We start from the raw sequence: 27,079 nt of genomic DNA, 5'->3' as shown, positions 1-27,079 counted from the left end.
GATTATACCATGGTACAGCATGAACCTTCCGCCCCACCATAGCAGACATTGAAGCAGGAAACTAAAAACGTTGTAATGAATTGAATGAAATTGTAAGCACTAAAAGAAAGAAATTTTGTTTAATAGTGATTTCCATCTAAGATAAAGGAAAACAGTTTTAACAGACAAATCAGGCATTATGAGAAACATAATCTATGTATTTTCCCAATATATTAAAATACAGATTAGATCCCTCATTAAAAGGCTTAATACTGAAAGTCCTAATTTTAACTCAAGTTTTATTGAAATTGAATTTATGATGTTCTCAAATTAATCAATTTGCAACACATTATATAGACTAATATACATAATTCATATTTTCATTAGCAAAGATTTTTTTTAACATCTGGCAGAAACACAGAAAAGAAGTCATATATATATATATACACACACACACACTCAGATCTTGTAAATTTAAAATAAACGAGGAGTCACTAAAATAAATACTGTTCAGTCTATCATCCCATAACACATTCAAAGTCCTTTCGGTATGATTAAAAAAAAAAGACTTTTTGTTTAAATTAACTTGCTATAAGCTTCCTTAACTCTGTGCATTTGCCAGGGGAAAAATGTTAGCAGCAAAAATACAGTTAAGTTTTACAACCAGCAGCCGAGCAGGCAGTGTATGTGACCTAGGGATGCCAAGAACATCTCTGTTCTCTTCCCACTAAGGAGTAATTCAGAGGGATAAGATGTTTTTTAGATCTCAGGGCAGTGTAAAAACTTCCATTTTCCCTATGGATGCAGCTCCAAATTGGTCTGAAAGTTCCTATCCCAAATGTGACTATGAACATATTGAACCCCAGACAGATAAATAATGCATTTTATGCCCCCACTCAGTTGTGTTTAATTGCAAAATAGCCCCAACAAATTGGAAGTACTCCACAGCAGCCAGAGAAATATTTTGCCAAGTGTGAAAGTGACATTACTAACTTTACAAATACATACTCAGGCTCTCAATAAGGTGCAGAAAGTAGGATAAATAAAAAACAACAAGCCATTTGGAATTAATGAACATTTTGTATAGTGGTTTTGTTTTAGACAAAGGATATACATATTAAAAGCAGACTGATCAACTGTTTTAAAAACCATGTTTGGTAAGAAAACCAAGACCAAACTAGTGTTAAAGGGTAGTTTACAAATGTGCAAAACCATGGACAAAGATCCATTTTCTCAATTCTATAAGCTAAATCCAGACACAGTCAGATGCTGAGCATTATTTCTAGCTTCAAAGTAGGAAGTATCTGTTTCATCAACCGGCTGAGGTACGAAAGGCATAGTTTGATTCTGAAGATTATCCCAGTCTACACCATGAAAGAGGGGATGATGTTTCAGCTCTAAAACAAAAAAGTTTACACAAAATATTAAGACTGTTCTCCTCTGAACAACCAGTTTACTCACCTCACTGACATGATGCCAGTTAGCTGTTTGGGTGTGTTTTACCTTTCTGGACATGCAAAAGCCTGCATTGCAAACAGCCAGTGACAGATCAAATGGTGTTTAGCCAAGGAGACATATTTGCACACAGATTAGCATGACTGACAAAGATGATGGTGAAACAGTCATTTCACTTTTAAGACTGACTTAAAGTAGTGGTTTATCTGATGCTCCTGTGAGGAAAGTCAGCCAACAACCCCCAGTGGGATCAGACTACTCCCATGCAAATTAACTTTTTCCTCGGTTATAGAGAGAGCAATTTTGCATTTGGCACAGATGCTGGATCAAAAGAGGTATGAAATGTGATATAATAGCCATCATACAAGAAATGCAAAAACAACTTCTCAAGATAGGGCATCTGCAGAGACAAATTTTAATTCCACTTACTTGAAAACCTACTTTAGTTTGATCAAGAGACCACAGACCATGGAGTTCCTCCTCCATAGCTGCTGGAGGCAGGATAATCAGAAAATCCTGTAATCTGATTGGTGATTCACTAGCAGGCCTCCCTCCTCAAATTTGATTTCTCTGAACATCTACTAGCCTAATCCAGGGATCAGTAACCTATGGTACGTGTGCCAAAGGTGGTGCGTAAGCCGATTTTGCCTGGCATGTGGCTGCCAGCCAGGGTCCCGGCCGCTGGCCCTGCTCAGCCTGCTGCCAGCTGAGTGAACAGAACCCCAGGCCAGCAGGAGGCTGAGCATGGCTGGGACCCCAGACCAGCAGCAGGCACGCCCCCTGGCTCCCTCCTCACCATGCTCAGGTTCTGGGGCTCCCCCGTCCTCTTTTGATTGTTGAATATGGTAACCCTAGTCGAGGGGGGAGGTGGGGGCGCATGGGGGCTGGCACCTGCATGCATCTGCTGCAGCCTGCGGGGGGAGGGGAGGTGCACCAGGCCGCAGCCTGGACAGACGGGGTGGGGGAGTGCACGGCTACTCCCTGATGGTGGCGCCTTTGCAGGGCTGCTGCCCCCCTGCATCGCACCGGCTCCTTCATGGCTGGAGCTCGCTGCCAGTGCAAGCGGGATGCTCTGGCTCTCCGGTATCTCTGGAAGGCGGATTCTCCCTGCCAAGCTGCTGCAGCAGCCCAAGCCTGGCAAAACCAGTGAGTGGACTTGGGACGGGGGCCACCAGAGTGGGGTGGGGAGGGCTTCCGGGGCACTGTGCACCCTCCAGGGGATTTTTTGGGGAGGGGGGGGGGAGAGAAACCTGCTCTGGGGAGCAGCCCCTGGGCACAGCTGGCCTCTGAGGTTATAAATGCTCATTGGTATTTGCCCCTCAATGTATGTATGTATGTATGTATGTATGTATGTATGTATGTATGTGCACGCAAAATATCCTCACACCGGCCCTGCCCCAGGGGAAGACTCAGCACACCACTTCTGAAAGGTTGCCAACCCCTGGCCTACTCTATCTCCATTATGTGAGATGTCTCAAGTCATCCTAGAAAAAACACACTTTTGAACTCTTCCTCTACACGCATATTGTCAAGTACTAGCCAGGTTACCAAATGTATAACAAAACACAGTGTGTGAAATGTGGGCAAGTTGATGTCAGAGAAATACAACTGTTATATGTCATAAATTTGAGGACTCTGCTTTAAAGCTAAAAGGATGAGAGAATGCCTGGGCCCTTAAAGGATTGTTAATGTCTCCCTTAAAAAGGAGAGGTACTGGCAATAAGCTGCAGTCCAATCCTTTATCAAGGAACAAACTTTGGACACTAGTGTTCTTGAAACTAATACCTTTTCTTTAACTTCTCAGCTGAAAATATCACTGAAATGACTGTAGCAGGCCACCAGCACCAAATGATGCAGCCAAGTTCCTTGGATTCCTCACCCTGTCAGGCTTCTGACTGTGTTATGACAGGGAATGTGTTATTAATGGCAATGGTAGCTACAACTAAAGGTCTCCACAGAGTTTAAGGCCAAAAAGGACCATTATATCTTTTAGTCTACCTTCCTGTATATCACAGGCCATTATATTTCATCCACCTATCCATGTATTTAATCCAATAATTTGTGTTCAGCTAAAACTTATTTTCCAGAGAGGATCCAGTCCTAATTTAAAGATATCAAGAGATGGAAAATCCACCACTTCCTATGGTAATTTGTTCTATTGTTAAATCACTGTGTAAAAACTTATTTCTAATTTGAATTTGTCTGCCTTCAGCTTCCAGCCATTGGTTCTTGTTATGGATCATCACTTTAATGTGACTCTATTTAATCCTTCCAGAGGTCTCAAAAGCAAATTGTTCCTCTCCAAGGATTTCTCCCACTTTTCCCAAGATCTATGTAAAGCAATTGGATTATAATGCCAGACAATATGCTAACAGGAGCTCAACAATCTTTTGTTGGGAGGACAGAGAAATTGGACACTAAATACCTGTTTTCAGTAAGAGTTGGATAGATTGCACTTTGGAAAGTCACACAAACAATATTAAACATTAATTGCAAGCAGCGTGAATATATAAACAAAGTAAAAGTCATTATTTGCTTTCCTTACTCAGCAGCATAAAACCTTTTATCAGCACAAAGTCTACACCAATAGCATAGTTGATACCATAATTTGTGACATATTCTAGCACTCAAGATCAGTGCTAAAGCAGGGACTGACATTTTGAAATATCCAATTTATTACAAGGTAAAATGAAATAAGTTTAATAAAATACTGACCCTTCAGTCCAGCTCTCTTTGTAGTGTCAATGGTTAAAAGAATATCTATTGCATTTTGGGCATTCCTGGACAACTTTTCTTCACCCTCAGGCCAAGGAATATCTACAAATAGAAAGACACAGACTTGTCAGCAGTTCAAATAGCACAGCAAACTTTGAATTCATCAGTTTTGATAAGAAGATAAATTACCTCTTTTCAAAATATTCTGGAAGACTTGTTGTGGTGTTTCATCATTAAAGGGTGGAATTCCAGTTAAAAACTCAAACAAGCAAACTCCAAGAGCCCACCAATCTACTGCAGGACCTGAATAAGTGAGAAAGCCAGGCAGTTAGCACAAGAAGGAAGTTGCTGAATAAGCTGTACTGTGATCTATGCATGAAGGATCAACAACACTTGCAAACTAAGTCATTTAAAGCTTAACAGCGGTAGAATTTTGAAAAAATTCTAAATCCTGAAAAGCTTTTTGGGAAGAAAGTTTATGATGAAATACTGAGAAACAGACAAAACACAAGCTGTACTCTGATAATTGTGGCATGAGATTTAAAATTGTTTACTATAAGAGGATTTTTATTTTAAAAAGTCACTATGTTCATAGCTTCATGTTAATATTCAGAGTAACGTTTATTGAGGGCAGAAGAACGTAGGAATAGCGTAACTGCAAACTCCTGTACAAGTTAGTCTGACAGTGTCTATAGCCTCCCTCATATAAAGTGCTCTCTTGTGGTAGGAGACAGTCATCAGTAATTTCTCAGCTCCTCTGGAATGCAAGGCTGAGTGAACCTTGTAATTCCAGTATTACCTTATCACTTCAGTTGCTTGATGTGACTCCACAGGCACAAAATATATTTTTTCCCCCCAATAACCTAAACCTCTTTTTCTGCCAATATTTGAGCACAGCCTGCAGAGATGAGCCAGCATGCAAGAAAATGGATTAATGTTCTACTGTGCTAAAGTTCATTACAGCAATGCAAAGTTACTTCTTTGCTCTTCTGTTTCTAAACTGTTTTTTTCTGGGAAGTGTACAGCCTTTGCCAAACATATGCAGTCAACCCACTTAAACAAGCCGGCAAAGCAGTTCAGACACCACTAGTCAAAGAGCTGCATGCATTCTATTTTCTGCATCTTTAAGCCATGCCCAGTCCACCTTATAAAGAATACAGGATTCACTTGGTGCAAAAACTGGTTTGCACAGAAATCCACGCTTGTAAAAAAAGGTTGTTGTTTTTTTTAAAAAATCACCTCCAAGGTAAAAAGGAAATGCTTTTGCTAATTTTAACTCTCCTATGTTTCTAACCTATTGTAGTTTTACTAAGCTAGATAGGTCAGTTATAAATTTCCCTACTGCACACAGCATCAGAGCACCTCTCCCAGCTCAGCATGCTAAAGCAATGAGATCCCACCCACTACATCCAGTATACTTGGATGTTTGGGAAAAATTATAGAACATAAGTCAAAGTCTAATAAGATCACAACTCCAGACAAAATACTAAAGGGAAATGTTTCATGGACTAGAGACACACAAATTAGTTTAATATTCTTATCATGACCCTTCTAAGTAGAAATTAATTCCCATCATTATTTTTGTGGCAAGAAACCAAATGCAGTTATTGCACGTCTACCTTTTTAACCACACAAATGAACAGACATTATAAGCTGTCCCAGAAAGACTGAGAATTTTAACCCCTCAGCCTGAATGATTATTTTTCACCATCATCTCCTCCAATTTTATATAATTTCTGTGGCTTACTTCCGGATAGCGAGAAGGGGTTTAGAAGTGGTGTGCACTGACTTTCATCTGAAAGGTGTAAGCATAGCCTCCAGTGGCCCGCAACAGGGAGACTCAAGTTCCTCTATAATTTGAATCTCTTGTAGTATCATGTATCATTATGTGGCTCTCTTGTTGCTATATAGAGTTACATGTGCAATTTCTTTAGCCACATAACTTTTACTTGAAAAATGTGATCTAGTTATACTTTGACTATTCATAGTTTAGTTGAACACTCCTTTATATTCAAACTCACCAGACATCAGAATCTCTGCATGTAAAAAACAATTAGTTAACCATAGTAAGATTATTGCAATAAATTATTTATCATTGTACACATTCATTTAAATATTGTCAATTATGTTTGACAATGGAGAAGTATTTTATTTCTTGCTGGTTGCTTTAATAGACTGTACTTTTCTGAGTCACTAACTACAAACACTGTTTTTAAAAAAAAGTTAACCTAAACGTGCTTTAGGAAATTTGGAGAGGAGCAAAAAAAATGGTTACCTACCTTCTCATAACTGTTGTTCTTTGAGATGTGTTGCTCATGTCCATTCCAAGTGTGTGTGTGTGTGTGTGTGTGTGCGCGCTGCATGCACAGTCGTTGGAAGGTTTCTTCCCCTAGAGATACCTGTTGGATCGGCTGCGGAGCCCCCTGGAATCATGCATTCATGGCGGTGTATACTGGTCCCTGATGACCCACCGCCTCTTCAGTTCCTTCTAGCCGGTCTATTCCGACAGAGGGTAGGCAGGTGGGTCTTGGAATGGACATGAGCAACACATTTTGAAGAAAAACAGTTAGAAGAAGGTAGGTAACCATTTTTCTTTGAGTGCTTGCTCATGTCAATTTCAAGTATGTGACTCCCAAGCATCTTCTAGGAGGAGGAGTCAGAGTTCAGAGAGATGCAGACTGCAGCACCGCTCTGCCAAATGCGGCATCGTCTCTAGCCTGCTGTGTAATGGAGTAATGCAACATAAAGGTGTGGATTGACGACCATGTCACTGCCCTATAGACGTCTTTAATAGGAACCTGTGCTAGGAATGCTGCCAAGGAAGCTTGTGCCCTTGTGGACTGTGCTGTCAGTGCGGAGGAAGGTATCTTTGCTGGGTCGTGGCCCGCCCTGATACAGACCATGATCCACAAGGAAATTCTTTGAAGCAACGCTGGAAGTCCCTTAATCTGTTCTGCAATTGCAACGAAGAGTTGTTTTGATTTTCAAAATGTCTTTACTCTCAATATAAAAGGCTAGTGCTCGGTTGATATCCAGGGCATGAAACATTCACTCCTGGTTGCTGGCATGCGGTTTTGGGGAAAAAACTGGGAGAAATGTGTCCTGGTTTGCATGGAATTGGGAAACCACCTTTGAGAGAAAAGAGTCATGTGGGGCCGCAACTGCACCTTGTCCTTATAGAAGACAGTATATGGAGCTCATAAGTCAGGGTCTTAAGCTCAGACACTCTCCTGGCTAATGTTATAGCCACCAGAAATGCTACTTTCCAGGAAAGGGATAGGAGTGAGCATGTTGCTAGGGGCTCAAAGGGAGGCCGCATCAGTCTTGAGAGCACTAGGTTGAGATCCCACACAGGCATCGATTGCCTTACTTGAGGGTAGTCTATCCAGTCCTTTGAGGAAGCAGCCGACTAGGGGATTAACAAAAACTGATCAGCCAGCTGAACCCAGATGGAAAGTCAAAATGGCGGCGCACCTTTATAGACTACACCAACAGGCCCTGTTGTTTCAGGTGCAGTAAATAGTACAGGATTAAGGGAATCTATGACTGCAAAGGTGGAGTGTCCTTTTGTAACGATCAAATAGAGAATTTCTTCCACTTAGCAAATAAGTGGCTCTAGTGGATGGTTTCCTGCTACCAAGAAGGACCTCTAACAGGGTCTGAGCATACCAGCTCCAAGGGGTTTAAACCATGGAGTTTCCATGCCATGAGATGGAGAGACTCTAGACTGGGATGCTGGAGGTGGCAGTCGTCATTGGGATGTCCACTGATAGGTCTAGAACTGTGGTGAATCAGTGCTGGCTGGGCCATGCTGATGCTATTAATATAATCGATGCCTTCTCTTTCTGACTTCTAGCAGGGCCCTGTGCACAAGCAGGAACGCATATAGCAGGTTGTCCTTCAAAGGGAGGAGAAAAGCCTCCACAAGCAAGCCCTGGCTCTGATTCAGGAAGGAGCAGAACTGCTGACACTTCCTGTTGCGCCTGGCTGTGAATAAGTCTATCTGCGGAACTTCCCACCGTTGGAAGATATTGACAACATCTGGGTGGAGGGACCACTTGTGGTTCTGAAAGTATCTGCTAAGATGATCGTCCAGTTTGTTCCAAAAGCCTGGAAAGTACGATGCCTCTAGATGTATTGAGTAAGTGATGCAGAAGTCCCAGAGTTTGAGGGCTTCCTGGCATAGAGGAGAGGAGTGAGCACCACCCTGTCTGTTTATGACAGAACATCGCTGTTGTATTGCTGGTCAATACTGACACATCTTCCCTCTAAATGGGTTTGGAATGTCTGGCAAGCAAGGTGAACTGCTCTTAGCTCCCTGATGTTGATGTGCAGCAAAACTGCTTAGGATCAGAGGCCTTGAGTCCTGAGTCTCCCTAGGCGTACCCCCCCATTCCATTGCTGACGCATCCGTGATTAGAGACAGCAAGGGTTACGGCCTGGAAAAGGGTACTCCTATGCACACTACTTGTGAGTTGAGCCACTATAGGAGGGACTCAATAACTAGTGGAGGAAGTGTATTTATCTTTTCTAGCTGTCTCTGTTTGGTCTGTACACTAAGGCCTGCCAGGCCTGACGAGGTCAGAGCTGTAGTCTTGCATGCTGTACTACATACATACAAGCGGCCATATGACAGCAGCTTCAGGCAATTTTGCACTGTGGTAGTGGGATATCATCTTAAATCCTCTATGATGGCGCCTATTGCCAGAAAATGCAATTCTGGGAGGAATGCATTGGCTTGACCGGAGTCTAGAAGAGCTCGCATGAACTCTATCCTCGGAGTGAGGGTTAGAGTTGACTTTGTCACATTCAGTATTAGGCCGAGCCTATCAAAAGTCAAATTTATTAGGCTCATGTGCTCCTCCACCTGACTCCTGGTATGGCCTTTGATTAGCCTGTTGTCTAGATACAGGAATACTTGTACTGTCACCTCCCCAGGAAGGCAGCTACAACCAACATGCACTTGGTGAACATGCAAGGGGCCACCGATAGGCCAAAGGGGAGAACGGTAAACTGATGACGAGTGTTGTTGACCACAAACTAGAGGAACCGCCTGTGGAACGGGACTATGGACACGTGAAAGTATGCATTTTTCAAACTAAGGGCAGTGTCCTAATCCCCCAGATGCAGGGAAGGGATAATGGAAGTCAGGTAGACCATGCAGAACTTCAGCTTCTTCATGAATCTGAGGTTTTGCAGGTCTAAAATAGGCCGGAGCCCACCCTAGGCTTTTGGGATTAGGAAATACCATGAATAAAACCCCTTACCCATGAACTCCTGAGGAACCTCCTCTACCACTCCGGCTGCTGGGAGTATTTGTGCCTCCCATATGAGAAGATGCTTGTGAGAAGGGTCCCTGAAGAGGGACGGGGAGGGTGGGTGGGAGGGTGGAGGCGAAATAAACTGGAGATGGTAACCAAACTCCACCGTGCGCAAGACCCATTGGTCTGAGGTGATCTGGGCCCAGGGATGGTAGAAATGGGATAGACAGTTCACAAAATGGGGGGAAGGATCCAGGAACTGGTCTGGTGCACCTTCAAAAGTTTTGTTTGGGGGCCAAAGACTGCATCACCAAGTCCTGGTCTTGGTTAGAAGAGGGCTGGGGTGGCTGTTGCCTATTATTCCTGCCACACTTCCAGCTGTAATCCTGCCTATGATGAGAGCAAGGTAGAAGTGTTGCGGAGGTTGCCGTCTGAAACATTTCCTTTGTGGGTGTATAAAGCCACAAAGATTTTAGTTGCTCACAAGTCTTTAAGATTGTGGAGGTTAGAGTTCATTTGCTCCGAGAACAACCCTGATCCTTTGAAGGGAAAGTCCTGAATTGTTTGCTGGACCTTGTGCAGGAGGCCTGAAGCCTGCAATCAACACAGACAAGTTGCCAAGTCCACTGAGTCTAGAGAAGCTTGCAAGAAGGTTCTTGCTATGACCTTGCCCTCGTCGAGGATGCCCCTGAACTCTGACCTGGATTCAGTTGGAAGCAACTCTTTAAACTTGGTCAGAGCGTTCCAAGAATTAAAATTGTAGCTGATTCGCAATGCGAAGCTGGAGCCCTTCAGTAGAGTAGACCTTATGGATGAAGAGATTCGGCTTCTTTGCATCTTTACATTTGGGCGTTGGTCCCTACTGCCCTGGCCTCTTTTTTTCATTTGCAGCCGCCACAACTAATGCGCCCAGCTGAAGGGGAGTAAATAGGTATTTGTACCCCTTAGACAGTACAAAGTGCTTTCTTTCCACCTCTTTGGCTGGGAGAGAGTGGGGGGAGAGGCGGGTGTCTGCCATAGAGTCTTGGTGGTGTTTTGGGTGGTCTTAATTAGGAGTAAGGCCACTCTTGAAGGACTTTCAGGTGCACCATAGGGTCAGTCTCCTTCGCCACCACCTCCGCCTGGAGGCTCAAGTTCTGAGCCACTCTTCTGAGTAGTTCCTGGTGGGCTCTGTTGTCCATAGATGGCAACGTGGCAGACGAGCCCACCACTGCCTCGTCATGGAAGGATGAGGAAGATGCTCTTGGCAGCACCCGGTCCTCTTGTCCCTGCAGTTCACGGAGATCATCTTACACGGCTGTCTCTTGCACACTGCCTGTCTTCCTTCTGGACTATTCTTGAATTATTATGTTTGAGCAAAAAATATAGTTGTTACTCTATGGTACTATCATTTTAGATGCAGCTGTGATAAAAAGTAAATGGCTGAAATAGGCAGATCTTTCTTTTACAATTTCATCTTTAAAGTAGTACTGAGTGTCAGTGAATGCAATGAGTAATACTAAATGAGCAGTATGGTAATAATAATTAACTGCATTGACTTATTTTGTTAAGGAGAATCCATCCTCAACGTACAGGATTCTGAAGACTATCCACCTTCAAGATCACCGTCATTTTCTATAGTTTCAGAGTTATCTGCCAATGATAGTGTTTCAGTCACATCATGTATATCACATAGCCACAGTATATCAACTGTAGCAAAAATAAAAAAAAAATCTCCATAATCCAGAAACAACCATAGATACATTTGTGATAAGAACCAGCAGATTACAAAAAGAGGTAATTGATGAAAAAATTGCCCTGTTTGTTTATGCAACAAACTCTCCTTTCTGTATGATTGAGAACCCAGACTTCATTAACATGGTTCAGTCATTAAGACCAGGATACAGTCCACCCAACAGAGCAGATGTCACAGGCAAATTGCTGGATAAAGTGTATAAAAGAGAAATTGAGCAGTGTGCAAAAGGTCTAGAGGGTGAAATTATTAACCTGAGTCTTGATGGGTGGAGCAGTGTCCACAATGATGCTCTTGTATGTGCTTGTGTGACAACAGAAGGGAATGTCTTCCTCACAGAAACAATTGATATATCAGGAAATGCACACACAGCAGAATACTTACAAGAAGTAGCAGTAAAAGCTATAACAAACTGTGAAAAAAAATTAAAATGTCTAGTACGCAGCTTAGTCACAGACAATGCTGCAAATGTATCCAAGATAAGAAATTTAGAAGAGAGAGTCAAGACAGTCCCAAGCTAGTAACATGTGGTTGCAGTGCTCTTTTGATGCACCTCCTAGCCGAAGACTTCAGTGTTCCAGAAATAAAGGCTAAAGTTGTTGAAATTGCAAAATACTTCTGTAACAACCACTTTGCATCAGCTGCTCTGAAAAAAGTGGGAGGAACCAAGCAAACTCTCCCACAAGACGTGTGATGGAACTCAGTAGTAGATTGCTTTGAGCACTATCTCAAGAACTGGCCTAATATGATGATAGTTTGTGAACAAAATCGTGACAGAATAGATGGCATTGTCACAGCCAAAGTTCTCAACGTTGGTTTTAAGAGAAATTTGTGTCCGGAAGACTATTTCTGTAGTCTTGAACAAAATGCAGGGAAATAGCTGTTTTATTGCTGATGCTGTGGAAATTTGGAAGGAACTGAATGAGATCTTAAAAAGAGAAATCTACAATGACAGAGTTAAATTACAAGCATTAAAAAAAACGAATGGGACAAGCACTATCTCTAGCTCATTTTCTTGCAAACAAACATTCTCAATACTCAGTACCAGGGTCAAACCTTAACTGCGGAAGAAGAGGAATTGGCTATGACATGGACATCCAGCAATCATCCCTCCATAATGCCAACTATAATAAACTTCAGAGCTAAGATTGAACCATTCAAGAAATATGTTCCTTTAAAACATCAGCAGCAAAGTCACACCAGTGAACTGGTGGAAGTCACTTAGGCACTTGGATTCAGAGACTTTTAAAGTGATAATCTCACTTTCTACACCGGCAGAAGAAGCTACTGCTGTTAAAAGAATATTTTCTTCCTTTGGACTAATTCATTCTAAATTGAGAAATCGCTGCGGACCTGAAAAAGCAGAAAGGCTTGTTTTTCTTTTCCAGATTATGAACAAACAGGAAAATGAAGGTAGAGATGACTGAGTTAGCTGCAGAAGCCAATATTTTAAGTTTCTCATGTTGACCTGGCTGACATAGTCAATTAAATTTTTTAAAAAATATTTAACTATTTTAGTTATCAATTTTAACAAAAACAAATCAGATTTTAAGAAACTTGAATGTTTAAATTCAAAAATTCATATGCTTGTTTTGTTAAAATATTGTATGTTTGCTGTTGAAGAAAAAAATCCAGAATACATAACGTTGGTTTAGTTCAGTAAAACAATTTAAATGTCTGTCTGATGATGTTCTCCTCCCAATACAGCATGGCAAGAAAATCTTCCAAATATTAATGATTAACCTGTTGAACTGGAGATAGTTCACCTCCCAATGACTTCATAAATACCTGCTTCAATTACCTTTGGTAAAATGAAATAACCAAATCATTCATTTTCTTATAGCTGTAAAACTAATCTGAAAAGTTTCCCAAAATAAATCACTTAAAAAATGTACAGTACGTTACTTCTAAAAATGAAACCTACATCTCTGAGTTGTGAAGAATATGTATTAAGGATATAACAACCAACAAGAACGCACTTTTATGTAGAAATCCATGATTAAATCGAGTCTTCCTGACTCGTGATTTAAATCAAATCTACCCTGACTATTGACAATGTTGGAGGAGCCCACCCTTCCGAGGTGACTGACAGAGAACTTGAGCCCGGCCCCTGGGCTTTGTGGCCAGGACATTGTAGGGGACTGCTGCTCCTCCTCCTGTTGCGATTGATGCTGGCTCTGTTTCAACATGTACGATTCTGCCTCTGAATCCGAAGATGACTCTGTTCTAGGTGACCATGGCAGTGCCAAATGAGGCAGTGGCCGAGAGTGGTGCCGCGGGGAAGGTGATTGTTGACGCATCATGGCTAGTTTGCCCTTGGAAGGCACAGTACTACTTTGTGGTGCCAGGGACTGTGAAAGCTGCCATAGCTCTGAGGCCCGGGGCTCCCTTGAACATGTCCAGGGTGGAACAAAGATCCAACTCCTCCACCTGGCTCTCCCGTGCAGGGGAGTCCACCAGAACGAGAGTTGATGGACCTCTCTGCAAGGCCAGAATTGACAGAGCCAGTTTAACCTGAGCCGGGGCTGAGTGTCCCAGCATGGGATGCACTCCGCTAACCGCTTTCACGCTCCACTGATCTGGTTGTGGGCAAATGTCCTCTATCAGATTTCTTCTGCTTCTTCTGCATCACCAGTGAACGTGAGCGGTGCTGAGTAACCACAGTCTTCAGGGCCGAGGGTCTCTAGACCCCAAGTCCCTTATCAGTACTGCTGGCTCTCTCACAGAGGCCAGTGCGCACCGCACCGAAGCGCTAGGTTTCAGGTCTGACACAGGCTGGCTGGAGATGGAGAGCTGACTCCTTGAGGAGCAATTTTAATCTAAAGTCCAGCTCCTTTTTGGTTCTTGGGTGGAAGCCTTTGCAGATTTTGCACCTGTTGGTCTGGTGGGCTTCTCCCAAGCACTTTAAACAAGAGTTGTGGGGTATAGAGGCATAGGCTTCTGAAAGGACCAGCATGGCTTGAACCCTTGAGACCAAGGCATGCCTTGGTCCCCGGGAGGGTAAGAACATGGTGGTGAGGGACCCAAAGAGGAACTTATCTAACTTACTATAATACTATTTTTACAACACTAATTATTTACATGATACAAAGAGAAAATCGCTTGCCATAGCAAGAGAGAAGCAGCTCCAGTGACCATCACGAGCATTCAGAAGGAACTCAAGAGGTGATGGGTCGGCAGGGACCTATATATGCTGCCATGAAGGCGCAACTCCAGGTGGTTCCACAGCTGACCCAACAGATACTGCTAGGGGAAAAACCTTCTGACGACTGGGCACGCGGCACACATACATTAACTTGGAATCGACATAAGCAAGCACTCGAAGAATGTATCTTTCTTAGTTGCTGCTTGTTAACTCATTTCACCCTCTAACTTGGAGAACTCCACAAATACAAGTAGCAAAAGCCAGACAGAATTTTATTGGGTTTCCAAGTATATGGGATAAAATTAAACAAGTAAGGTGCCTCATTGATACTATGTATGGAAAGCTAATCTTTAAATTTTTAAGCAAACACAATTGTATAGGTCAGAACCTTAAAAAAATGCCAGTGTAAAATATACTCTAATTACAAAAAGTACATCACACTAAGTGTTTTAAGTAAAAAGAATAACTGAACAGGAAGCTTATCCTTCTTGTCAATGTTAATACGTAAAGTTGGGCTGAAATTTTGCTTTACCACTAGAAAGTAGTGGAAATCAAGACTGCTTCAAATTGCAAGGCAAGTTGTATAAATTAACAGTTGATTCAACAGCTAATTTAACCAAACCTAAATATAGTTACAGGAAGGATGGTATATTTAGCTAAAGCACTAGAGAGTCAAGAGTTCTGGGTTGAAGACCTGACTCCACTGAAGTCAATGGGGCCTGGATTTCACCACTGGTTCCTATTCCTAGGTCTGCATTGATTTCCTACATGGTCTTCAGTAAATCGTTCTGAAATAATGGTTACTAACTTTTTGTAACCATGCTAGGTGTGTGCATGCCACATGCACAGTTGCCAGAGATCTTTCCCTTAGTGGTATCCACAGGACCAGCTCTAGAGCTCTCTGGAGCCGCACACGTATGCTCTGGTATAAGGGATGCCGCCGGTTCCTTACTTTCACAGTTTCTTCTTCCTGGTAACTCCAACGGCAGGGTAGGAGGGTGGGCCATGGAATGGACATGAGCAACACTAACCTCTTATAACTATTGTTCTTCGAGTTGCAACTTTTTTTCTTCTTTGAGAGTTTGCTCATGCACATTCCATGCTAGGTGATTCACAAGCAGTACCCCTGCAGGTGAGCTTGGAGTTCATGGACACGATTGCAACACTGCTCTCCCGAAACTGGCATGGTCATGGGCCTATTGTGGGATGGTGTAGTTGGATGCAAAGGTATGAACTGACAACCATGCTGCAGTTCTGCAGATGTCCTGGATTGGTACCTATATGAGGAACGCTGCTGACGAAGCCTGAGCTCTCATGGAATGAGTGGTCACGATGGCCACAGGCGGGACCTTTGCCTGCTTGTAGCAAGCTCGGATACCAGCGGTTAGTCGGGACAAGATTCTTTGGGATGATGCAGGTAACCCTCTCATCCTTTCCGCTATTGCTACAAAGAGTTGCATAGACTTGCAGAAGGGCTTAGTTCTCTCAATATAAAAGGCCAGGGCCCACCTAACCTCTAATATATGGAGAAGACATTCCTCAGTGGTCTTGTGAGGTTTTGAAAAGAAGACAGGCAAAAAAATGTCCTGGTTGTTATGGAATTACACCACCACCTTCGGAAGGAAAGGCCAGATGGGGGCGCAGCTGGACCTTGTCCTTGAAGAACACCAGATAAGGCAGTGATTCTCAAACTTTTGTACTGGTGACCCCTTTCACAAAGCAAGCCTCTGAGAGCGACCCCCCCCTTATAAATTGAAAACATTTTTTTATATATTTAACACCACTATAAATGCTGGAGGCAAAGCGGGGTTTGGGATGGAGGCTGACAACTTGTGACCCCCCATGTAATAACCTTGCGACCCCCTGAGGGGTCTTGACCCCCAGTTTGAGAGCCCCTGGTATAAGGGCTTCTGATGTCAGTGCTTTGATCTCAGAGACCCTTCTGGTCGAGATGATCAGCACCAGGAAGGCGACCTTCCAAGAGAGAAGCAGTAAAGAATAAGATGGCAATGACTCAAAGGGCAGGGGAGGGGGGGCGCGTGTGAGCTTCAGCATAGAATATCAGGGTTGGAAGGTACCTCAGGAGGTCATCTAGTCCAACCCCCTGCTTAAAGCAGGACCAATTCTCAACTAAATCATCCCAGCCAGGGCTTTATCAAGCCTGACCTTAAAAACCTCTAAGGAAGGAGATTCCACCACCTCCCTAGGTAACCCATTCCAGTGCTTCACCACTCTCTGAGTGAAAAAGTTTTTCCTGATATCCAACCTAAATCTCCCCCACTGCAACTTGAGACCATTACTCCTTGTTCTGTCATCAGGTACCACTGAGAACAGTCTAGATCCATCCTCTTTGGAACACTCTTTCAGGTAATTGAAAGCAGCTATCAATCCCCCTTCATTCTCTTCTGCAGACTAAACAATCCCAATTCCCTCAGCCTCTCCTCATAAGTCACGTGCTCCAGCCCCCTAAACATTTTTTGTTGTCCTCAGCTGGACTCTGTCCAATTTTTCCACATCCTTTTTGTAGTGTGGGGCCAAAACTGGACACAGTACTCTAGATGAGGCCTCACACATGTCGAATAGCGGGGAATGATCACTATCCCTTGATCTGCTGGCAGTGCCCTTACTTAATACAGCCCAAAATGCCGTTAGCCTCTTGGCAACAAGGGCACACTGTTGACTCCTATCCAGCTTCTCATCCACTGTAACCCTAGACGAACAGCAGAGGCTAACAGAGTTTAAATCCCCTGGGGAAATTGGGTCACAAACCTGAGGGTAGAGTCTTTCCAAGCGCTTGAGAAACCTGACCATCTCATGGGAGAACACTGATCTGCCCTGCACTGGAGGGTGGAAGGCTGAGATGGCTGCCAAGTGAACCTTAATAGATGAGAGAACCAGACCTTGATGTTTTAGATGGAGTGGATAATCCAAAATAGACTGCAGAGAAGACCAGGATGGTGTAAGATTCTGTTCAGAGGCCCAAGTGAAATATTTCCACTTAGCTAAATAGGTAGCTCTGGTGGAAGGCTTTCTGCTACCTAGCAGGACTTGCTGAACCTGTATTGAGCAGGCCTGCTCTTCAGGGTTCAGTCATGCCAGCCAGGTGCAGGGAGGCGAGCTTGGGGTGAAGCAACAGGCTGTGGTCTTGTGAAATCAAGTTGGGATGGTGTGGGAGCATGAATGGAGCTGCCACTGAGAGGTCCAGAAGCATGCCGAACCAATGTTGGCATGGCCACACCAGTGCTATCAGGATAACCTTCACCTTGTCCCTTTTGTTCTTTAAGAGGACGTTGTACATCAAGGGGATCGATGGGAAGGCACATAGTAGGCAATCTTCTCCCGAGAGCAGGAAGGCATCAGAGAAGGAGCCCCTGGTGAGACCATGCAGCGAACAGAACTGATGGCATTTCCTGTTCTGTTTGGTGGTGAACAGATCCTCCACCTGGGGAGGCCCCTATTGCCTGAAGATGAGACACTAGTGACCTCTGGGTGCAGCGCCCACTCATGGTCAGAGGAAAAGCATCTGCTGAGGTGACCCGCCAGTGCATTCCAGGCTCCCAGGAAATGTGACACTTGAGATGACTGGCATGCTTTTCACAGAAGTCCCAGACCTGGAGGAACTCTTGACAAAGGGCTGAAGAGCGAGCTTCCCTCTGCTTGTTAATGTAAAACACTGAGGCTGTGTTATCCCTCAAGACCTCCACCACCCTGCCTAAGATCTGGGGAAGGAACCTGGCAAGCCAAGCATATTGCCCTGAGGTCTCTGACGTATACATACAGGAAGAAACATAGAATATCAGGGTTGGAAGGGACCTCAGGAGGTCATCTAGTTCAACCCTCTGCTCAAAGCAGGACCAATCCCCAGACAGATTTTTACCCCCATTCCCTAAATGGCCCCCTCAGAGATTGAGCTCACAACCCTGGGTTTAGCAAGCCAATGCCCAAACCACTGAGCTATTCCTCCAGTTCTTCCTTGGACCAGAGGCCCTGAAATTGTTGAGGTGGGCTCCCCACCTTAAGTCTGACATGTCCGAAACCAAGGTTACTAACAGATACAGGGCGGCAAAGGGTACCTCCTTCATTTTAGAATATAAGTCTCTCCACCAAGTCAGAGAAGCTAGGATGGGCAGTGGAATTGTGAGTACCAAGTCCAGTTGGTGTCTTCCCGGGGAGTAGACTGACTCCAGCCACATCTGTAAGGGTCTGAATCATAGCTGATCGTACTGTGCCACATAAGTACATGCCATCATGTAACCCAACAGTCTGAGGCAGACCTGAGCGGTTGTAAAAGGATGGGCTGCAACCTGGGTGATCAGGTCTGACATAGTTCAGAATCTAGCTTTTGGTAAATAGGCCATGGCTGCGTGGAGTTGAGCATTGCCCTGATGAACTCTATTCTCTGAACCAGGACCAAAGTTGACTTCTGCTCGTTTATTAACAGACCCAGTTCCTGAAAGGTGACTCATACTATGTCAATGCTGTGCTGAACCTGGACCCGTGAGAGGCCTTTGATCACCCAATCTCCAAAGTAAAGGTAGACTTGTGCTCCTTGATGTCCGAAGAAGGCGGCAACTACTGTCATGCACTTCATGAAAACTTGTGGGGCTGCCAACAGGCCAAAGGGAAGAGTTGTGCATTGGTAGTGGCGTTGACCCACCACAAACCTGAGGAATCTCCCATTCCCAGAGGAAATGAAAATGTGGAAATAAGCGTACTTCAAATCGAGGGCAGAGTACCAGTCTCCTGCATCCAGAGAGGAATGATGGAGATCAGGGATACCACGTGGAACTTCAGTTTCTTGAGATATTTGTTGAAGCTACACAGGTCCAGGATGGGCTGTAGACCCCCTTGGCTTTCAGGTTTAGGAAATATTGGGAATAAAACCCCTTCCTTGTCAAGTCTTTAGGATCCTCCTCTACAGCTCCCACACGTAAGAGGGCTGGCACCTCCTAGACGATAAGCTGTTTGTGAGAAGGGTGCCTGAAGAGGGATGGGGGGGAAGGCGGGGTGGATGAAAACTGGAGGGTGTAACCGACTCATAGTGCTGATCACTCCGCAGTCTGATGTTATGTAAGGCCATACCGGGCAGAAGGGGGAATAAATTTGGAGCTGAGTCTGGTATACCATCCTCAGGTGTACCTTTGAAAGGCCTGCCCGGCCCTGCCGGCATACCTATGTGAGTCCGACTGAGAAGCTGAGGCAGAAGGTAGGGGTTGATGATGTTATAGCCCTTTGCCTTTCTTTTGTAGGGCTCCTGCCTGGGAAGTGCCAGAAACTAGGAGGCTGCTGAGGTCTGAAATGGTTCCTTGAGGCTGGGGGTGTATAAAGGCCCACGGAACAAAGCATGGCTCTCAAGTCTTTGAGGTCATGAAAGTTGGAGTCAGTCTGTTTGGAGAACGGAAGGTATCCTCGAAGGAGAGGTCTTAAATGGACCGCTGCACTTCATGAGGTCCAATGATTGGAGCCACCAGTAGTGCCTCATGGTGACAGCTGACAATTGTTCTGACTGCTGAGTCAGCCATATCTTGAGCTGCTTGGAGGGAGGTCCTGGCCACCATTTTGCCTTCTTCCAGGATGGCCATGAACTCCTGCCTTGAATCCTGTGGTAGGGAGTCATTGAACTTGGCCATCAAGTCCCACAGGTTAAAATCGTACCTCCCCAGCAATGCCTGCTGATTAGAGATATGTAGCTGGAGGCTGCCAGTCGAAGAAACCTTGCACCCGAACAGGTCCAATTTTTTGAGGTAGGCTCAACGGCGCTATCTGTCCCGCTTGTTTGTGGCCAACACCATCAGGGACACTGGGGGGGCGATGGGAGCGAGTACAGGGACTTGAACTGACTGGCTGGCACATAGTACTTCTCTGCCCTTTTTGAGGTAGGGGGCAGAGATGAAGGGATCTGCCATAGCTCCCTGACAGGTTTCAATGCCACCTCATTAACTGGTAGGGCCACTCTGGAGGGAGCCGCTGCAGCCAGCCTATCACTTAAGCTGTGCACAGACTCCTTCAGATCCTCAGCTTCCAGTCCCAAGTTTGTGGCGACCCATTTCAGGAGCTCTTGATGAGTCCTCAAGTCATCTGGTGGAAGCAGGTTACTAGGGCTGAGATCACCTCATATGGAGATGACTAGGTAGAGGCTAGCACTGGAGGAGGGGCTGCTTCTTCCACCTCCACCTGCATCACTTCCATTGGGGCCACTTCTGGGCCCTTGGTAGTCAGGGTTCAGTGCCAGGCAGGATGAAACAGTGGCTCACCTCTTGGACATCACTGAGTATGACTGATGGGAAGGGGCCCTGGTACCAGGGAAACCCCCATGGGTTCCAATACTGCCACTGCATTGGTCAGTGGCCTGGTGGCCAAGCGCTAGCTAGGGGGTCGCTAATAAAGTCTGACGCCTAGATTGGGTACAGGTACTTCTTCAGCAAGGTGAAGGATTCCCCGTCAGACTCTGAAGAGGATTCTTCTCTCAAATACAATGCCATAACTGCTTCCACCTTCAGGTGGTGCTGGGGAACCGGTGATAGACGATGGGTGGGAGACTGCTGCAGCAGGATCATGGAGGGTTTTCCTATGGACACTGCTGTGATGGTTGGTGCTCCAATGGAATGCACTGACTCTTGATTCCTTCTATCCCCAGTAGCCCTGGCTGGCAGGGGGCTTTGAGGATGGGCAGGATTGTGAGGGACATCAAATCCTTTGCTGCCTGGAAAGCCACCAGAGTTGAAGGGGCCTGTAGGCTCAAAATTCCATGACAGCTCCCAGGAGTTAGAGGTGGGACCCAGACCGGATATGGTGCTCTAGGCAGAGTTGCTGAAGCAGACTATGGCTCTGGGGAGGATGAGCAGACCAGCATGGTCTCACTGTGTCAGCCACTCCCGCTTGTCCCTCTTCAACATTGGAGAGCACTCTTTCTTGGTTTGCTGTATCTTATACTTCTTCCTTGGAACTAGGGGTGGAGAACAGTGCTGGGAAGAGCATGGTGCTGGTGGAGCACTTAACACGGAAACCAAAGTGCTCAGCACCAATTCAGAGCGACTTGGCTCCAAGGCTGGTCTGAGGGCTGCCTACATGAGTGCATGATCTCAAGCCTCTTCAAATCTGGCACATCTCTTTAATGTAAGTTTCTCCGAGGCACTTTTATCATAAGCATAAGTCCCAATTCTGAACCTTAGCGTCCAAAATGTGGGTGCCTGCATGAACCCTCCAAGCTTAATTGCCAGCTTGGATCTGATAGCACTGCCACCAGACAGGAATTTCAGTGCCTGCCTCACTCTGGTCTCCCCAAACCTTGCCTGGGGGACCCCAAGACTCAGATGCCCTGAGTCTACAACAAAGGGAAATAACCCCCTCCCCTTGTCTCCTCTTTATTTCCTCCCCGGCTTCCCCTCCCTGGATGGCCCCGGACGATCACCCTATTTCAATTCCTTGAAATGCAAAACAGAGAGATCCAGTTTCTTTCACCCTCAGTCAGAGTCCCTGCAAAGGTAAGCTTTGCAACTCTGACACAAAGAGATTTCCCCCTCCCAGTCTTTCCCTGAGAGAGACCGTAACCCTGGCACAGAGATTCCTATCCCCCTGAGCCTCAACTAGAAAAGAAAATCCAACAAGTTTTAAAAAGAAAGCTTTATATAAAAAGAAAGAAAAAGACATAAAAATGGTCTCTGTATCAAGGTTGACAATATACAGGGTCAATTGCTTAAAAGAAAAATGAATAAACAGCCTTATCCAAAAAGATATACAATTTAAAACATTCCAGCAAACTACACACATGTAAATACAAAAACAATATAAAAACCTATTGTCTTCTACCTTTTGTACTTACACTTGGAAACAGAAGATTAGAAAAGCCTGGAGATAGAAATCACTCTCATAGCCGAGAGAGCACAGAACAGAGACACAGACAAAAGACACACACCCAAAAATTCCCTCCCTGAGCTTTGAAAAATCCGGTTTCCTGATTGGTCCTCTGGTCAGGTGTTTGGTTCCCTTTGTTAACCCTTTACAGGTAAAAGAAACATTAACCCTTAGCTATCTGTTTATGACCACTTTAGACAGTGAAAGTGCAGGTCACTGACTGGCATGGGCTTGCCGCAGGGCATACGCAGCTTGAAGCCTGGGGACCGGGGCATGCCCAGCCCTTGGGACAAGAGTCCCTCAGGGATCATTATATACACTAATACTAACTAATAATTATATACTACTACACAATAGACTATAAAGTCCAAACTACTGAGAAAGCATTACAAGAGCATGTGGGATCATTCCAAGCAACCATCACGGGTGGTAAGAAGGAACTCAGGGGATGTGGAGCCAGCGGCATCCCTTAGACAGGTGCATACACATGCGGTTCCAGGGGAACTACAGCCGGTCCTATGGATATCCCAAAGGGAAAAATTTCCAGCAATTGTGCATGTGGCATGCACAGACATCTATCATGGAATGGACATGAGCAAGCACTAGAAGAATAATCTCAGTTTCCCTTTCATTAAATACGTAGATCAGTGGTCCCAACACGGTGCCCACGGGTGCCATGGCGCCTGCCAGGGCATTTATGTGCACCCACCTAGTGGCCAGCAGGGAAGAGAAGCCACCTGCCTGAGACAGAGAACTCCGGAGCTGCAGGCTGTGGGCACCAGTGTTCTCGGTCCCTGGCAGGCATGGGGCCACGGCTTAAGCCAGACAAGCCGCGGCCCCGCACCTTCCAGGGACAGAAAACTCCGGGGATGCTTGGGGCGACAAAAAGCCAGGAGCTGGCTCTGGCCAGAGCCCTGCTGCTGGAGAGCCAGAGCATTGTCCCCTGGAGCCGAGCCTGGGCTGCGGTGGTGAGAGGGGCTTCTGGAGTGTGTGAGGAGCCATGGAGGAAGGGATGCGGGGCCCGGGATGCAGGGAGGAGTCTTGCTGCCGCCACCGCTACCACCACTGCTTCTGCTCTGAGTCTCCCCAGGGCGGTGCAGCGTTTCCCCGCCCGAGAGGGCTGGGCTGGGCGCCGCTGGGCTGGGCAGGGGGCACGGATCCTGGCTCACGTGCTGATGGGGCGAGTGGCTGGGCAGCCCGAGCTGTCAGGGACCTGCCCCTGGACCCAGTCCGCCGCACACCTCCCCCGCCTCAGCTCCCCACAGTGCCAGGGGCAGAGAGAGGCAGAGCCCAGCTCCAAGTGGGGGATACTACCCCGCTGGGGGACCCCCACAGCTTGGGCACCGTGGGGTCAGTGTCCATCCTCTCAGCTCTGCCTGCATGGGGCTGGGGAAGCAGCTGTCAGTGCCTGCCCCCTCAGCCCTTGCACCCCGCATCCCACTTGCAGCCTCTTAACTTGTACATCCCCCCATCACTCCTTTGCTGACCCCCTTCCCCTTGTACTCTCCCTTCACCCACATCTCTTCTCTTATACCCTCCCCCAGCCCTCTCCTCCCACACCTCCCTCTTCCCCTGCACCTTTTCTCCCGCAACCCTCCTGATACCCCCTTTCCTCCTCCACCAATACATCACACCCCGCTTCTCTGCCAATGTAGAGCCCCCAAGCACCACCACACCTGGTCCGCTGCCTGAACCCTCTTTACTAGATCCCCATTCCTTTGGGGACAAGGTTTGAGGGTTAGTCCCTATGCCTTCCATGTGCATTTGGGTGCAGGAGGGGGAGGGGGAAAGCCCAGGGCTGGGGTGGGGGGCAGCCAAAATTTTTTTTGCTTGGGGTGGCAAAAAACCTAGAGCTAGCCCTGCCCCGGCAGGCACGGGGCCCGCCTAGTGCCCAGCAGGGGAGAGAAGCCGGGGTCCCGCACCTGCGGATACAAAGTACTCCAGGGCTGTGGGCGCCGGTGTTCTCTGTCCTTGAGGCTTCTCTCCAGCTTCTCCCTGGATTCATATATTATGTAATATTAAACATGATGTTTTTCGTATTATTTAATGTACAAATACAAAATAAGCCTTGAAAAATTGTTGGCGCCCACCACACTCTTCTGAAAACATGAATGTGCTACTGGTCACAAAAAGGTTGGGGACCACGGGTGTAGATTATGCCGCATAATAGGGATGTTGAGATTTAATGTTTGTAACGTGTTTTGAGATCCTGGGATGGGACACAGTGTGAAAGTAGAAGTGCAAAGTATTACATCATTTAGGAAATATTTGTTTAGCTATTTAAGTTATAATGTTAAGAATAACTAGTATTTTAATAGTATTGAAACAATGTAGTTTAGTTGTATAGTAGAACGTCACTGTTATTTACGTATGAGCGGGTGATTCACAAATTAATGGTCTCCTTGTTTCTCAATGCAGATTTAACAGAGTTCCATATGAGGTCTGAAATCACTAATAATTCATTAAGTTTACAAAATATACTACAGAAAATCTACTAGCATACTATTCAGTAGCAAATAAAAGTACAATCATAAAATGAATTCAACGCATTTTGTGATGCATTAGCCTTTTTTGTTTTTAACTGTGCTTTTTTGCTTCCTTGCTAATTTGCAATTTGTCTCTGAGGCAGTCTTTCCATTGACTTGGATCAGACCCCAATTATTAGTGCAGATTAGTAAGGTGATATTTTGTTTTCTTTAAGACGTCTTCAAATCCGTTACCATTTTCCACTCAAAATAAAGGAGGCTACACAATCAGCCTGCCTGAATATTCAATAGAAATATTGCACTGAATCAATGTGTATTCTTATAGTTTTCATAAATCCACAAGTTGGCTCTCTGATATAAATGGAATGAAACTTATTTTATTAGAAAATATGATTGCAAAAACCACTTTTCAACATCCCTCTAATTCTGGACTAGATTTTGAAAATAACCAAATGCCTAATCCAAAATTAAGGAGCAAGGGCCAGGATTTCAAAGGTATTTATGCATGTAAAGATGCATATAGACGTGCGCCTAGGTATATTTTCAAGAGCTCCAGGCATCTAACTCCCTTTGAAATCAATGGGAATTAGGTATTTTTGAAATAAATACCTATCTGCATCTTTAGGCACCTAAATACCTTTACAAATCCAGCCCTACGTGTCTACAAAATGTGTTTTAAACATCAGTCACATTCTTGCATTTATAAAAAAATATTCTTACCATGAGGCTTTGCTAATAGCAACTCAGGTGCCAGGTAGTCTGGGGTTCCTAAAATGCGTTCACCTTCCACTGGGGCAGCCCCTCTTCTTACACTCTTTGGAGTCCTATATGGTGTGTCAGCATTTCCCTGATTCGGTGTCTTATGCCAAAGAACAGAGAAAAGATTTCAAACATAAATGTCATACAAAGAGCCAATACTCTATTTCTCCTCCCATTAAAAATACTGGCTAGGACTGCAATTAATTTAAGATTTATGTAATTCATATGAATCAAAGATACATCTTACAACTTGTACATTAATAGTATTTTAATTTCCAAGTTCCAAAAAGTGTGCTTATTGCCCAGTCTTTACACAACAAATTGCAGTCAGAACTGCAACAGGTTTTGCATCTTTTTTTTTGCTGAATGAATTTCAGCTACCCCAAAACATAAGAATGAATGAGTTCCATTCCTTCACTATAAATGAGAATTCTTCCTGAACAATTGCTCTAGTATCACAGTCACAGAAAGCAATTTTCCTTAAAGAAATGAAACAATATCAGTCTTCTTACAAACTGCCATTAGAATGACTCCTCCCACTATGAATCTCAAAGGTAATTTATTCATGGGATTGTCCAGATGGCCTCAGCTTTTAGCAGTGTGAGCTCAATAACCAGGCTAAAGTAGATATATATAAATATGTATTCAATATATCTTAAATTGTAACGCTCATCTAAAAACTAGAATTTGGCATCATGTGATTCCACAGCTATTACATCCCAGATTTACTCTGTTTACATGTAATATGGCTTTTGTTGTTTTTAAGTTGTCCGCCCTGTTGACAGCCTGGGATCTGCAAGTCAAGCTGGGTTCTTTGAGCTATATATTCATCTCCAGTAAAAGATTTTGCAGGTGAAATTCTGCCCAGTGTTAAACCTGTGTGAGTCTTACTTTCAGTGGTGTTGCACAGTGCATCATTTGAAGACAATGGAATTTCAACTAACTGCCCTAAAATGGTACTTCATTAACAACTGTTGACATATGAGCTTGAAGATAATCCAATACTTTCTCCCTAGCTATACTGGCACTTAACGATTGACAGAGTAAAATCTTCTTGTTTTAGTGGAAAAAGTAAGATGCTACTGAATAAACACAATGTATGTTACATGATCACTTTTCAGAAGAGAGACTCCCGTAAGTCCCAAACACTTGATCCCTAACTTTATCTTTGATGCAATAGTCCAATGCACACTATGCTTACTGTCATATTAGCAACAGAACCTGCCCATCAGAAGGCACATAGGTCCCATTTTAATACTAGGTTGACTTTACAAGATTCAGTTTTACTACATAAAATTCGATACCTAAATGTATAGCCTAAAATTAAAAAAAAAAAAAAATCTGTAAGACCATCTTGTACAGAAGATAAAGCAGTTGCTGCCCTAACTGTGCAGGCTGAACTCTATTCTACAGCTAAGTTTCATGGCTGATGTGATTTCATAGTAAAGCAGGAGCCAGCAATCCAAAAAAGGCCAGATATTCACAGGAAAGAAAAAGTAGGTTTTTTAAAGCCAACACATTGAAGTTAGTTTCCTTTAGTTTGCCAGGGGCATTCAGCACATACTGCTAATACCCTCTCTCCTAGGTCAGCTTTAAACCTCCCCCTTCCTAGTAACAGTTACAGTTACTATTACTAGGTTAAGCTTTCATAACAGCCACTAACACCACAATAGCAGGCACTGGGGACTGAAAC

The 27,079-nt window shown here is 44.7% G+C and overlaps 2 protein-coding genes across 3 annotated transcripts in view; one reads left to right on the top strand and one right to left on the bottom strand.

Moving 5' to 3' along the window:
• Positions 1 to 13,160, top strand: part of ACBD5 (acyl-CoA binding domain containing 5) — a 62,253-nt gene extending 49,093 nt beyond the window's left edge. Inside the window, exon 14 of the mRNA XM_032786193.2 lies at positions 10,962 to 13,160. Coding sequence (XP_032642084.1) covers positions 10,962 to 10,992 — 31 coding nt within the window. The 3' untranslated portion in view covers positions 10,993 to 13,160. The remainder of the gene's footprint in view (positions 1 to 10,961) is intronic.
• Positions 561 to 27,079, bottom strand: part of MASTL (microtubule associated serine/threonine kinase like) — a 49,754-nt gene continuing 23,235 nt past the window's right edge. The window contains exons 9-12 of one of the 2 annotated variants that reach the window (XM_032786185.2): positions 25,348 to 25,486; positions 4,339 to 4,452; positions 4,150 to 4,251; positions 561 to 1,376 (exon numbers count right to left, since the gene is read on the bottom strand). In XM_032786185.2, coding sequence (XP_032642076.1) covers positions 1,219 to 1,376; positions 4,150 to 4,251; positions 4,339 to 4,452; positions 25,348 to 25,486 — 513 coding nt within the window. In that variant the 3' untranslated portion in view covers positions 561 to 1,218. Of the gene's footprint in view, positions 1,377 to 4,149; positions 4,252 to 4,338; positions 4,453 to 25,347; positions 25,487 to 27,079 lie in introns of those variants that run through there. The other variant, XM_032786187.2, reaches the window with a different exon arrangement.

The sequence above is a fragment of the Chelonoidis abingdonii genome, chromosome 2 (assembly GCF_003597395.2).
Source record: "Chelonoidis abingdonii isolate Lonesome George chromosome 2, CheloAbing_2.0, whole genome shotgun sequence".
Taxonomy (NCBI): Eukaryota; Metazoa; Chordata; order Testudines; family Testudinidae; genus Chelonoidis; species Chelonoidis abingdonii.
Note: the sequence above shows the minus strand (reverse complement) of the source record. Positions and strands in the feature narration are given on the sequence as shown.